At 47.7% G+C, this 13,906-nt stretch overlaps 2 protein-coding genes across 4 annotated transcripts in view; one reads left to right on the forward strand and one right to left on the reverse strand.

Annotated features, from left to right (window-relative positions):
• The window catches only part of LOC130518503 (oxysterol-binding protein-related protein 10), a 34,393-nt gene extending 27,855 nt beyond the window's left edge, over window positions 1-6,538 (reverse strand). The window contains exon 1 of one of the 3 annotated variants that reach the window (XM_057021124.1): window positions 5,839-6,534. In XM_057021124.1, coding sequence (XP_056877104.1) covers window positions 5,839-6,086 — 248 coding nt within the window. In that variant the 5' untranslated portion in view covers window positions 6,087-6,534. Of the gene's footprint in view, window positions 1-5,838 lie in introns of all 3 variants that reach the window. The other 2 variants (XM_057021123.1, XM_057021125.1) reach the window with 2 other exon arrangements.
• A 4,394-nt stretch (window positions 6,539-10,932) lies between these two features.
• Window positions 10,933-13,827, forward strand: LOC130518193 (transmembrane protein 42). Its single transcript, XM_057020605.1, has 3 exons — window positions 10,933-11,259; window positions 11,869-12,015; window positions 12,093-13,827. The coding sequence occupies exons 1-3, from the start codon at window positions 11,083-11,085 to the stop codon at window positions 12,234-12,236; spliced, it is 468 nt and encodes a 155-aa protein (XP_056876585.1). The 5' UTR covers window positions 10,933-11,082; the 3' UTR covers window positions 12,237-13,827.
• The last annotated feature ends 79 nt before the right edge of the window (window positions 13,828-13,906 follow it).

The raw sequence follows: 13,906 nt of genomic DNA on the forward strand, positions 1-13,906 counted from the left end.
CCTCCCTGGAGAGGATGTTGCTCCCTGAAAATCGATCCTCACTCGGCGTGTCGCCTCCTATCAGGAAAGCTGGACGAAAGCTTTATGTCCACCAGGGAACAATCTGCCTGCGTCACTTCTTGTTCTGCCATCTCTTCTTCCTCACACACACACACACACACACGCACACACACACACACACACGTTGACTCCTGCGGGGGGCCCTGCCACCGCGGTTCAGCAACAATGCAGAATTCTGACATGATTGATAAGACAGAAGTGAAGCTTTGATGTGGGGATAATGTTCAGGCAGAAGCTCTTTTCCAATCACAGCCAAAGAGAAGAGGACCAAAAGTTGATAAAGGAACAGCAGCTCTGAAGATGCGAGCTTCTCAATCCCTCCATCATCAGGCTGGTTAATTAAAATAAAGAGGGCTAGCGATCAAAAAAAAAAAAAATCCCTGAAAATGAGTATTGATGACCAGCACGCTGCAGCTGTACCCTGAGGTTCTGTTGGCATGTTAGCGTGCACGCTCTATTTAGCTACTGATGCTGCATGTTAGCATGGGAGCCATTAGAATCCAGCCCCTCTGGAACCAAAATAACGTCTGAGCTGTTTCATTGAGCTCAAACCTCAATAAAAAAAATTAATAAATCATCTGGCGCCAAGGTCAGAGGATTCCAGTGGAGATCTCTTACCACTTTATACTTGAGCTAAGTCCCAGATTAACATACATCATGGGAAGGATTTTTTATAAAATGCTGCTTTGTACATAAAGTACCGTGAAAAGCTTAGACAGAATGTGTGTGTTGGAGATAACGAGGATTAGTGAGACAATAACCGAAAATCTTGAATTTGCTTGTTTCATTTGGTATGAATAGTGAAGGAGCCCAGCCTGGCATATTTATCCACATCATTCTGAGAGCTTTAACACTGACGGGGCAGGAGGGAGCCGGTCGGCCGATGAGCAACTATTCCCTCCTCTTTTGGCAGGAATTGGAATTTTCTGGTACTAATAGTTTGATGATGAAATATCCTGTGTGTGTCACACTGCATGTAAGCAATATTATCTTTTCCTGGCCCATCAGACATGTGTCTTTTACAGGTGACAGGGCGGAACTTTACCAAGCATTTGCCTTTTGGGGGGCAGACATTTGCTTGACCCAGTGAGGGAAAATCTGGATCGTGCCGCAGATTCCAATAAAAGTTGCTTAATGGTCCTTGAAGCCAGCATTCATCAAGTGGGCAGGTCTACAGTGGATATAATCTTTTATATAGCTTTCATAAAGCTTTTTACACTAGTTGCTGCTGCCAGTTTAGCAGCTAAATCCCAGTTTATCTATGAGATCGCTTCAAGTGGAAACGCACAAATACTGGCAGCTGTTCTAACTCTGTCGGGCACAACTGGACTGATCAGATTTATCTGCTGCTTAAATCAGTTAGTATCTCCTCTATGGCACCTTCTATCACAGGAAACTCGTTTTGGAAGGGTTCTTCCTGGGTAGCTGCTCAGTAGGCGGGCGTGTTCGGAGAGTCCGGTTTCACTCCGTTCGGGTCTGATTCTCTCAGAATACAGTTCGATGGAACCAGCCATGAGAAGACCTGCACAGTTTTTCTAAAGTTCTTCCCGCTATCAAGCCTAATTGTTCAGTCCAGAAAGGTGCAGACCACTCCAGAATGTACTGACCTTCCCGTCTCCGACTGGCTGCTGAACCGCAAAAAGGAAATGCCATCGAAAAATGTGAAGGGGGTCAAACAAGACGTCTTCTAAAGGTCGCCTTTCTGTAGGTGCTTGACGGACTGTTTATCGTATCAGGTGCACGTTGGAAGGCACCAGATTTCCCTGTCGTCATCGCTATGCCCACCAGGCTGCACGGACTGAAACTCCCAGCTCAGATCAAAGCAGAGCAGCAGCGTCGTCCCCACCGAGCTCCGCTGCAAAGAAAAAGGATTCATCCTGCATGTACACCCCACCCTGCTGACTGCTTCGGAAAAAATAACTCCAGAATCTTCACATGCAGCAATTTCTGCAGATCAAAGCTGAGGGACTGGAAGGAAGAATCAGCTGAAAAGCTTTGATCTCGACATGAAAATACAGAATCTGCTGCCTGGGTTACAAAACAATCAGCAGCTGTCAGACAAAGACAGGGCTGATCTGTTATGACCCTCAAACATGCACCAGCACCACCGACAGCAGCCATGTGCAACGGCGGCGCTGCCGGTCCCGCTGCCGCGCGGCTCAACGGCCTGGTGGCGGTAAAATGGGACTGAATCAACCTCCAGAAATGACCCCTTGGTGTCTGCTACATTTATATGTTATTCACTTCCTGGGTGGCGCATAAACACTGTAAATTTCTTACCCCAACAACCCCCCACCGGTGAACACCCCTGGAACATTATTATATTATATAACATTAGATTATTATTAGAGAAAAGACGTCTTTGAGATAAAGCTGAGTCCAACGGTATCGTTTCGCCATCCCGTCACATGAGCCCGTTGTTATAGTTTCAAAAGGTCGGCTTTTTTCGTGACATCGTATTTTGACTCTATTCTCCTCCTTTGTTTTCCAACACCCACCCACAGGAACCCGACACATCCTCTCCTGTTTTATTAACCCGAAGCCTCACCGGGAGCTGCAAAACTGGCAGGGCCGTTTGCAACTTTACAAGCAGCTAATCTGAAGACAAATATAAACCCCGAGTAAATAATGACGGAACGTCTTAGAGAGCTGACGACCCGCAGGAAAAATGGTTGCATTTGCTGACAAACGGAAAAAGAAAGATGGAGCCCAGAAACTACAGCGGCATTCTTATACATTCAGTAAAGTATTTTGGTTCATTCATTGAGCTCTATGCAGTCTAGATTCTACACAGCTCTGATGTCTATAGTGACGTATCTTCTGTTTTATTTTCCCGTACAAACACGCTGGTGTCTCCTCCAGGCTCATATCAGCTGTTATCACCAAACAACAGGTTACTGTATTTACCTGCCTCAAGGGGAAGAAAAAAGCTGAACAACTCTCGTAGGCAGCTGTAAAAGAACTTATTTGGCGAAGCACCAGAAAATACAGCCACAAAGAAACAAATATGACATGTACTGAACCAAAAATCTCCATCCTTCCAGAGCAGAAGTTGTGGTATTTTCCCACATTGCCGAGCTTTGCTATTCCTGACCTGAGTACATTTATGCCTGGAACGGTTTCCAGAAGGTAATAAAACTATGTCTGCATGCACAGAACCTACACAACAACACACAGCCGCCCACACAATGGCAGAATTTAGCTCCACTCAGGTCCGATTCTCACCGCAGCGCAGTCTGCCAATCACACACGGCCTCTCCAAGGAGTAAATATTAGAACATGACTGACGACTGTAATTACTCCAACACCATCTTCTACCAGCACACGTCTCCTCTTCCTTTTGTCTGGCTGTATAAAACTGAGATTACCTTTTTCTGTCAATGCTAAACACAACCGAAGCCCAAGGAGCTAATCTACATTCAATGGCTGCTTCTCACCATTTCAAACAGCCTTTTATTCCACTTTTATAAGCCATTTCCATGTCTTGGACAGGTCACCGGGTCATCGCAGGATACACACCTGATGTGGCTTTGGACTGCGGGGGGCGCTAGAGAGCCTAAAACGGAACTTTAACTCCATCATTCTACCGTTTCATCTTCTAGATATCATCATTTCAAGACACGTCCGCCAACATTAACAATGACAAAGCAGCAACCGCCAGCATCACACTTTCTAAAGACGCTCCTTTGAAAAAGGGATTTGACAGAACATCCACTCAAAGTGAAAGATGCCCCCGGGTTGTCCGTGTTCACTGGGGTCTTGCCCCAACGGCAGATCTTCTCAAAAAAAAGAGCTCTCTGTCAATGTGTCAAAATCCTGGTTTAGGCTTTGACAGCCAGCACCGCCTATGCTTGTCCTCCTCACCCGTTCACATCTGTGCACGAGAGGAGCAGCAGTCAGGCATCAGTACAACCAGCAGCTTCTTTTCCATTTGGTCTTCTGATTCCTGGGCCTGGTTTAGTCCACAATTCTCTGGACCCCTGCTAGAAGTGCTGGCCCCTACTAGCAGCCTCAGTACCACCCCCTCACCAACACACAGCTTCACTACACAATCAAGAGCCGGGCCTCCTGAAGAGTACCAATACCTGCCCCACTCAGACACCCCAGGAGGGACAACCTGCCCCCAGCAGCACTCAAACCTACATGTTACTGGCAGGATTACAAAGGTTTACCCCTGTCTACCACAGCCCTTCCAGTGGGACGCTGTGGCCTCCACTCCGGGTGTTTGGGCCAACATTGACTCCGTCCACGGGTCAGCACCTTCAGGTATGTCTGCAGCTCCAACCAGACAGGTACCTGACATAACATCCACTCAGAGCTGAGGTGCAAAAGTGGCCTATTTCTGGTCATAACACATCACATGTTGTAAACTGTTGCAGAGATTCTGCGTTCTCAGGTGCGTGAGCCAAGAGATGGATTTCAAAAATCCCCAAGGAACAAGCTAATTTAAGCATCTTCCATTGACACCACCCCGCATTAATCTCTCCGGAATGATCACGTCTGTTTTCATGCAAAGCGAGACGGTATTTCTGCGGGCGCACATCCGACGTGACGCATCCTCCAGTTGTCAGTTTAAAGGGAGAAGTGGGAGCAACCGTCACGATTCCGTCATACATGAGCAGACAGCCCAGAGAGACGCTCCAGACCAAAGCTCTCTGCAGCCCCACCGCCGCCAAAATGAAGCCACGAAAGTCAATTCCTTTGGCCTGATTTTGATAAATATTTCACCCCAAAACCAAAGAGAATCCTACATAGTGAAGTTAATTGCGCAAGTGTTACGTATGTGGTGGTGAGTCGGGGAAACTGGCCGGAGCAGGGGGAGAACCCACGAATGCTTCGTGCACCCGGGACAGATGTGAGCAGCCACGGACGCTTTAGGGGCAGCAGAATATCAGAGCGCTGCAGGACAGTTAAACAATGTCTGGTTAAACCAGTAAATAGAGCAAAGCTGCATCACTGGCAACAGTAGCCAGAAACAGGCGAGCAAACACAAGCTAATGACACCGAGAAAAAGTGAACCTTCCGCAGTGGTCGGTAGATTCCTCAGCTGGAAAACTAAAACTTGACTTTTATTTGCTTTTTATTATCACCTGAAAAACAACTACGTGATAGAGATTAAAGAGGCCCGCCACAGTGTGTATTAGCCAATTTGTATTTCACGTAACACTAAACAGCAACAATCAAGTCACTTTGCCAAATTATTCTTCTGAATTGTTGTGGTGAGATGACTTTTAAGGAAAAGCTTCCCATACTTCTATGGAACGCGGGCCTTTGTGGCACGTCGGCGCCCGTTTGGTCCATCAGAGGCAGCTTTGCTTCACCCTGACAGCACGGTTCCTTGCAGGTATCAGTATCAGAGCCGAGGTCATGGAGGCCAACCGGCCCAGCTTGGTTCCACCGAGACGACCACCTGGATGCAGAGTGGCGCGGTCCGATTGCTACACAACAGGGAGCGTGACCTACATGACGGTAACAGACCTCCTCTCAAGGATCTCTTTCCTCCTGACTGCAGCCCACCACCCGAGGGTGCTGGAGACGCTCTGGCCTCACTTTTGTGGAGCTCTCGTGTTTTCCCTCTTGGCTGATCCTGAAACTCCGGACGCTGAGTTGCCTGGGAGGTTTAAAGCTAATGCTCCTAGCCCTCCCCACTCCTCCAACTCCCCCGTATGGTGACGTGGAGGCAAAGTGAAACGTGGACGGAGCAAATAACAACATTAAGCCATATGACACAGGTCGGCCCCCCTCCCCACTCCGGCAGAACTCCGTCCGGGTGCTTACCTGTTCTGCCAGCCCTGGATCAGATTGGTGTATTTGCTCAGCACTCCTTCCACTTTGCGCGCCTGCTGCGGATTCACGCTGTTCCCCAACACGGATCCGCGACCGCCTCCTGCTCCAGCCGAGCCGCCCAGGGAGCCGGAGCCCGGGCTGTGCGACCCGGCCCGGCCGAGCTTCCTCGACGCGGAGTTCGATGAGGAAGAGTTGGGCTTGTTCGTCCCGGGATGCGGGCTGCTGAGTGCCTTGTCCATCTTGGCGACGGGACGGCGGAGAGCAGGAGAAGCAGAGGAGGTGGAGGGGGAGGACGGGGGAGGACGGGGGAGACGGGGGGGGACAGAGGCAGCAACAGCGGGGACGAATTCAACAGCGCATAAGTGGTGAAGAGAACGATGGCTGGTGAACTAAGCCGAAGAGCGGTCGAGCGCGCTGGCGTTGCTGCGCCGCTGGTTTGCGCGTCTTTCCGTGCGTGAGAGAGCGGACATGATCCTCGGCGGCGTTCCCGACCCGCTCTCTCCTCCGCAGTGCGTGTCACTGAAGGGTCTCCACCAGCGTTGGTCTGCCAGGAAGGGAGAGCAGCGCGTAAACACGCCCACTCGCCATGGACGCGCCCCCGGAAATTACAATATCGTTTCTCGCATCACCAACACCCCCCCATGAGAAAAAGTTAACAGTCCTGCAGACATCAGCTGGAAAATACTCAGATGACTCACAGAGGAGGCTTCCTGCGGGAGGGGGACGCGACGCGACGCGACGCGATGCGACGCGACGCGACGCGACGCGACGCACGTCCGTGGGAATATAGGCCAGCGATGTTGCGTAACAGGACTGTTGCTCTCGACCTCCTGATGTGGCCCGAGTTGGCTGTAAATCATTAAGGATGCTTCATAAAGGAGGACGCAACGTTGAAACCCAAATCATTAAATGTGTAAAACGGTGTCTCTTTTTACGAAAACCTCACACTGACTCGCTGATGATTAAAACGGAAATATATTAAATACTGTAGAAAAATCTCTGGTTTTGCGCCTTCATCTTTCAATCCTGCATCGAACCAGATTCCTGTAAAAAGTCATAAACACCATAAACATTCCACCCATGAATGATTATTTGGAGTAAAAACAAGCTAACAGTTAGCCGTTAATGACTGCATCAAAAGTCATTACTGTTAAAAAAAAAAAAAAGGAGAAATGTTACAATTTATAGACAGGAACGTCAAATAAATCACAGAATTACAAAACACCATTTAATCCTAATTTACAACTGCCAAAAGACTCTGAATTAATATAATCACCACCAGGGTTACGTTAGGGTCAGGGTTTGGGTTAGGTTAGGGTTAGCATATCATCAGCATGGCCACGGAGCAAATTCCTAATCACAAGTCACTGCAGACACAGAATGAGCCGCCGCAGGGCTGTTTCAGGACCGTTTCGGGTCTAAAACAGGAGATCCTGGTGATCCGCAGCCCACCAATCTGCTCTAATCGAGTCCTGTGTCAGTCCAATCAGATTTACTGCAGCTGCGACTGGACGGGCGGCTTCCTCATCTTCTGCTAGCGCCTCCGCTCGCACCGAAACATCTGCTTTTTAGGAAAGAAGAGCTGTAGCGGGAAGATAAAACCCCCATCCCTCTATCCTTTCCAGAATCGTCCAGTCAAGACTGTCGTGCTCGCTGGGGTCAGAATCACTGTCACTGCTGAGTCACACAGCTTGAGATGCGATTGGAAATCCACTCAAGCGTCTGGACCTGCTGTGGAGAATTTCAATCAGGCCTGTTGTGTTTCGTCAGCCATCCCGTCACTGTCGCCTGCTGTGCCAGCGTGTCTGTTCTGGGCTCTGGAGGAGACGCGGCTCACAGTGGAAAGAAAATGGGTCTAATTTTAGAACTGGGAATTGTAATGAGAATATCCCCACATTTAAGGCTATTGGCAAAGAATCTGATGTTGTAGCTCGGCCTCGTCATCAAAATTTGGATTTTCCTCTCCCTTACAAATGGTTGGAACCCCGAATAATTTCTCCTCTGGGATTATCTGGGTCTGTTTGTTTTGGGAACATTTTATCTGCGGCCGACGCGGCTCTGAAATGTCTCTGTTCTTTGAAAATGAGATTATTAGGATTTCTCTCCTTTTTTAAAACCCTTATATTATGAAAGCCTTTTCTCATTTTAAACGTATGCGCATTTAAACTACAGCCTCCATTACCCACATAGAGCGGTAACCTCAGCAAAATGGACCTTAGTGGAGAGAAGGGAGCGGCTCACTCTGTACTCTGACAAGGTCGACAGACTGTTTGTATCTCTCAACATACATATTCATTAGGCTGTATGGTGGAGAGAGCAGCCCGTGCATACATATCTTTGAGCTTTATCGGCCAAAAACATCCAATTAGCCCAGAGTTGCCTCTCCAAATGACCCAAAATCACCTCAAACCTCACCAAAGCTAACTGATTTAGAGAAAACCTGCCCGGTAATAGCTTAGTGTTCTTTTCTTTTGCCTTTGTCTTTCTATACATTAATATCAGTAATACTGTTTACAGCTCCGTGCTTGTTCCCAAGAAGGTGGACTATCAGTATATTCCCTTTTACAGATATAAGATCATTAAAAATGGCAGAAGGTCATTATATATATTTCTTGTTTCCATGATAGATTCTGTATTTTCTAACTTTCTAACCAATTTTTCCTGAAGTGTCTGACACCTGAGTTAAAGGTCATGGTTAACGCTGTCACATTAATGAGCCCAACACAGGCTAAAAGAGCAAAAGTTGGTCAAAGGCAAAGGAAGGAAGTGAATACGCTCTAAAAGATGAGCCCTCGTGGGCTCAATTATGGCTCAGCTGTACGGAAATACAGGAGCCCCGATGTGTGTGTTAACGCCTCACTTTCCCTGTTTGTCACAGCAGTAGGGAGCTACCAGCTAATGGAATAGTCCAGGAGCCGGAATAGTCCAGGACCAGTCCAGGAATAGTCCAGGAACAATCCAGGAATAGTCCAGGAATAGTCCAGGAGCCAGAATAGTCCAGGAATAGTTCGGTAACAGTCCAAGAACAGTCCAGGAACAGTCCAGAAATAGTCCAGGAATAGTCCAGGAGCCAGAATAGTCCAGGAATAGTTCGGTAACAGTCCAGGAACAGTCCAGGAATAGTCCGAATAGTCCAGGAACATCCAGGAATAATCCAGGAATAGTCCAGGAGCCAGAATAGTCCAGCAATAGTCCAGGAACAGTCCAGGAACAGTCCAGGAATAGTCCAGGAATGGTCCAGGATAGTCAGGAGCCAGAATAGTCCAGGAATAGTTCGGTAACAGTCCAGGAACAGTCCAGGAATAGTCCGAGAATAGTCCAGGAACAATCCAGGAATAATCCAGGAATAGTCCAGGAGCCAGAATAGTCCAGCAATAGTCCGGTAACAGTCCAGGAACAGTCCAGGAATAGTCCAGGAATGGTCCAGGAATAGTCCGAGAATAGTCCAGGAATAGTCCAGGAATAGTCCAGGAAGCAACTCAGTGGGATGAGAGAGGACTCTGACAGAAGCAACATTTTGTGCTGCTCACGCGCTCTCTTCTGCTCCACAACCAGCTCAGTTTTCGTGCATTATCTGACTTTCGGTTTTCATCAGTTCATATTTTGCTTATTTGGAACATCAGACACGTCGACTGGCCATAAATCCAGTTTCATCATCTATTTTTGGGTAAATGTGACATTTTCAACAGAGTGCAGGAGTCCTGACAAACTAACACTGTTGCATTTCTATTCTTAGATGTGTAACATCTCTTATTTCTAATTAGCGCCAAATGTCACTAATTAGCTGTCCTAATTAAAATTGGTGGGAAGCTCGACTAGTTGCCAGTAAATGAATGCAGCTAATTATCAAAATCAGCCCTGCAATCCTGCTCTTAAGGGGGTAAATTCACAACTGCCCTGATCTCTTGTGAATATAATTTGCATCTGTTATAGCTAGTTAATAGTTTAATCCTCCTTAGTTAATAGTTTAATCCTCCTTTGCAACTTTATTTCATTTCCTTTTATTCCCACATGTGCTGGTACCATAAATATTCACTGTAAGAACGTCTTTAAAATCCTGAACCGCAGTTTGTGTTTGTATCAAATGATCCGGTGTGAATGGCTGGTAATCAGGCTGGTAATCAGGCTGGTAATCAGGCTGGTAAACTGGCTGTAATCAGGCTGGAAAACTGGCTGGTAATCAGGCTGGTAAACTGGCTGGTAAACTGGCTGGTAATCAGGCTGGTATCAGGCTGGTAAACTGGCTGGTAAACTGGCTGGTAATCAGCTGGTAATCAGGCTGGTAAACTGGCTGGAAAACTGGCTGGTAATCAGGCTGGTAATCAGGCTGGTAATCAGGCTGGTAAACTGGCTGGTAATCAGGCTGGAAAACTGGCTGGTAAACTGGCTGGTAATCAGGCTGGTAATCAGGCTGGTAACGCTGGTAAACTGGCTGGTAATCAGGCTGGTAATCAGGCTGGTAACTGGCTGGAAAACTGGCTGGTAATCAGGCTGGTAATCAGGCTGGTAAACTGGCTGGTAATCAGGCTGGTAATCGGCTGGTAATCAGGCTGGAAAACTGGCTGGTAATCAGGCTGGTAACTGGCTGGTAATCAGGAACAAATACAGATGGTTTAATAGCACCACCTGCTGGTCAAGCACGTACACAACAAGCCCTCGCAGGCTGCTCGCGTCTGCCACTATTATTTTGATCATGAACCATATTCTCTTTAGTCCAGTGTTATTGTCTATTTCACCCCACTGCTTTGGCCACATTTCCTTCATTTCCTCTCTAATAACACCCTGGATTTCTGTTTTACTAAAACTAAGGTGTCAAATTCATTCATTCTTCCGTTATTACAAAGATGTGAATATAATCTGGTGTGGGATCCTCTCTCTGTTCCCAGTGACGTAAATATATTTCTATTTTTTTCGGTAGCCTGTGGAGTGGCCTAGTTTCTTAATAAAGGGCATGCACGCACGCGTGCACGCAACATTATAAACTACATTTCCCAGAGTTCCTCAATACTCTAACTGTCCAATTACGGAGCTGCTCTTGTTGGCCATGTGTTGTGAGACTGCCACCGGACGGCTGCATGTAGAAAGTGCAGGATCACGGCGGCGCGCGCACACACACACACACACACACACACACACACACACACACACACCACACACACACACACACACACACACACATGTCATGCAGACAAGAGGCAACCTCAGACATGTAGGGATGGATTAGACACCGTCGTCATGTTCCCGGGTGTTTTCTATGCACTGCTGGCGGGCTTCCTGGGGGCCGTGGCGTCGTCGACGGCTAAGCTGTCCCTGGGAGCCGACTATCTGAAGGGGGTGTGTGAAACCGGACTCCGGACATGGGGAGAGCAGCGGAAATTTCGACAGGCGGACGAAACTAGCGCCTGTGACCGGGTGAGGCGTCGTTAAAGTTCATTATTAATGCGTTGCGGAGGCTGCGGTGAATCGTGCCAGGCAGACGCGTGAAGGGGGAGATTTCCCTTTGAGAAATCAGTCCCAGTCGTCTCCCCCGCTGACTCCTCAGCATCAGCACCAGCACCAGCACCGGCGTCACCATGAGCACCAGCATCAGCATCGTGCCGCAGCGCGCCCGCGCCGTGCCCGTGTGCTTAATGACAATGCAGAGAGTGAGGACACAATTGTGTTACCGCAGTGCTTTTGAGCCGGGCTTGTTTTGAAATAACCCTTACGAAGGTTTCAGAAAGAACCATTAGGTCCTCGGGGGCTTTTGTGACCTTCACTCTCTCCTTTCACGTCACGGAGTGACGTCACCGCCCGCGCACAGCTCTGTTCGTCACCTTCAGCTTTCTCCGGTTCATCCTAACAGGGAGATGGGGAGGGGTCCATCACGATACAAACATTTACAAAGATGATGTTTATTCTGAAACCTGCTGTCTGATCACATTCTCAAAACCTCCTTACAACCATATCATTTGTGGAACGATCAAAACACTCCGGCTCCGCACAGACCAGGACTCAGCCGTTATAATTGTTCTCCTCCAGCTCCACATCCCCCTGAGGCTCCTGTGTGGAGGGCTGCTCTTCACCTGCAATGCTGTGATGTGGACCTTCCTGGCCAAAGCTCTCAGGCACTCGTCTTCCTCCACCTGGACCACTGTGACCACCACTGCCTCTAACTTCATATCTTCTGTGAGTGACACCTGCTTGTTTCGATCTTCCCCCCCCAAGTGTAGCAGGCCAGACTCAATATCGTCCATTTTTTGCAGGCGTTCCTTGGGCAGCTGATCTTTGGTGAAGCCCAGATTACACTGTGGTGGGTTGGCATCTCCTTGACCTTCTCCGGCCTGCTGGTACTGCAGTGGGTCTCACCGCAGGATGCGCAGCAACACACCGTCACCAAGGATGAATAATCAGCCTCGTCTCCACCCGCTGACTCCTGCCCAGTTTCCTCTGATTCGTACCTTTCGCCAAAGAAAAGTATTTTGGTAATTACACCTTATTAGCTAAACACCCCATTCTCTTTAGGAATGAGTAGAATTCCCATGCAGGAGGAAGAGCTGTGCCAGCTCAGCTGAGGTGCAGCCCTCTTCAGGCCTCTTCTAAAATCCAACTGCAGCACAGCTGGTGGAGACAAGCTAATGGATTCCTGAAGTCGTTTTTATCTCTGCAGGCTTATGATGATGCAAAAATTAAGCTAGCTTTAGTCAACAAAGCACATCAATTGTGGAGCTAACAGACAATATGTGAGGAAAAGATGTGGTCCCAATGAGAAAGCTACCAGTGTCATTGGCTATGGATGCTATGCACATGCCGTCAGCATGAAGCAGCACATGCTGCACGTTATGCAGTTGTCTGAGGACGAAAGCTGTCTTGGAGTTACCGCAACACTCGCATAATTTATGCATGCTCAAGAAGAAGATTCTAAATGCAGCAACTATTAGAGGAGGCATACTGACACTTTCATAATGCTAATGTAGCACTGAAAGACTGGGCTCTGGTCTGCTTCACTCGTCACCTGCGTCTCCAACCTTTTATTTGCTGTTCTTAACAGCTTCAATGTGAACACACGAGCATGGCTCACAAGGCAGCTCTTCTTACGATACGTGTGCACGTTCCTAGCTTGAACATCTCACACCAAAGCAGAGTGTAGCATCACTCACCCTCAGTGAGTTGCGCCCCAACATTTCCCCAATGAACGAGGCGTGACTCTTTTGGTTCCAGTCCCCCATCCTCCACAGACTAAAGGTTCCCCCGATTTCACTGGAGCTGTCAATGCAATAACTTTGTACTCATGTAAGCAACAGGAAATGACATCATGTGCTTCTAGAAGGTTCTTTAGCTTAAGTCAGCTAAATCTATTTACTGAAGTCCACTTACACTGCCTGAACATATCACGGAAGTGTTTTATTTCACATTAGTTAACTTGAAAACATATTATATTCCTGCATAATGGTAGCTGATAACATTTTGTATTGTGATTCACGTGTGTCCCATAATGTGATGGCAGCCGTGAGGCAGCACGCAGGGCTTCTGCTCCACACACGTCAGCAGCCACAGACGATGTACACTCACTATGTGCTCGCACCTTTTGGGGATATGTGGTATGTTTTTGGTTCACGGACAAAGATAAATGCCTGGAAAAGGCGCATGGTTGTGGATTCAGTAGAGAAGTGGATAACAACTTATTAGCAATAGCAGAATGTTATCTTCAACCAGTGGAAAAGGATTTCATTTCAGTTTAGGGAGAACTTATTCAGCCACAGTGGGGGTGTTTTTTCCTCCAGATGTTAACAGGAAGCCGCTCGGTTTGATGAAAATCATGAACTTAAGTTAACCCTGAGAAGAAAGCTTGAAAGTGTTCCATGAGATTAGAGACTGATGTGAATCAGCCATCAATGTGTTGTCGCCTCCATTTCAACTACTGCCCAATGATGACATTTTAAAAAGATCATAAATCACAATAAATAAACTCACGCACCCAGAACAAGATTTGCCTCTGCATCAGTGTTTGTGTGTTTTTATTTCATTCTCCTCACCAGTGAAATTGGTCGAGTCGTTCCAGACCAGCAGAGCTGCTGTG

The sequence above is a fragment of the Takifugu flavidus genome, chromosome 21 (assembly GCF_003711565.1).
Source record: "Takifugu flavidus isolate HTHZ2018 chromosome 21, ASM371156v2, whole genome shotgun sequence".
Taxonomy (NCBI): Eukaryota; Metazoa; Chordata; class Actinopteri; order Tetraodontiformes; family Tetraodontidae; genus Takifugu; species Takifugu flavidus.

Coding starts and splice junctions, on each gene's coding strand:
- LOC130518193 (XM_057020605.1), top strand. CDS start 11,083: ATGTTCCCGGGTGTTTTCTATGCACTGCTGGCGGGCTTCCTGGGGGCC. Junction 11,260..11,868: donor AAACTAGCGCCTGTGACCGG/GTGAGGCGTCGT, acceptor GTTCTCCTCCAG/CTCCACATCCCCCTGAGGCT. Junction 12,016..12,092: donor CCTCTAACTTCATATCTTCT/GTGAGTGACACC, acceptor CATTTTTTGCAG/GCGTTCCTTGGGCAGCTGAT.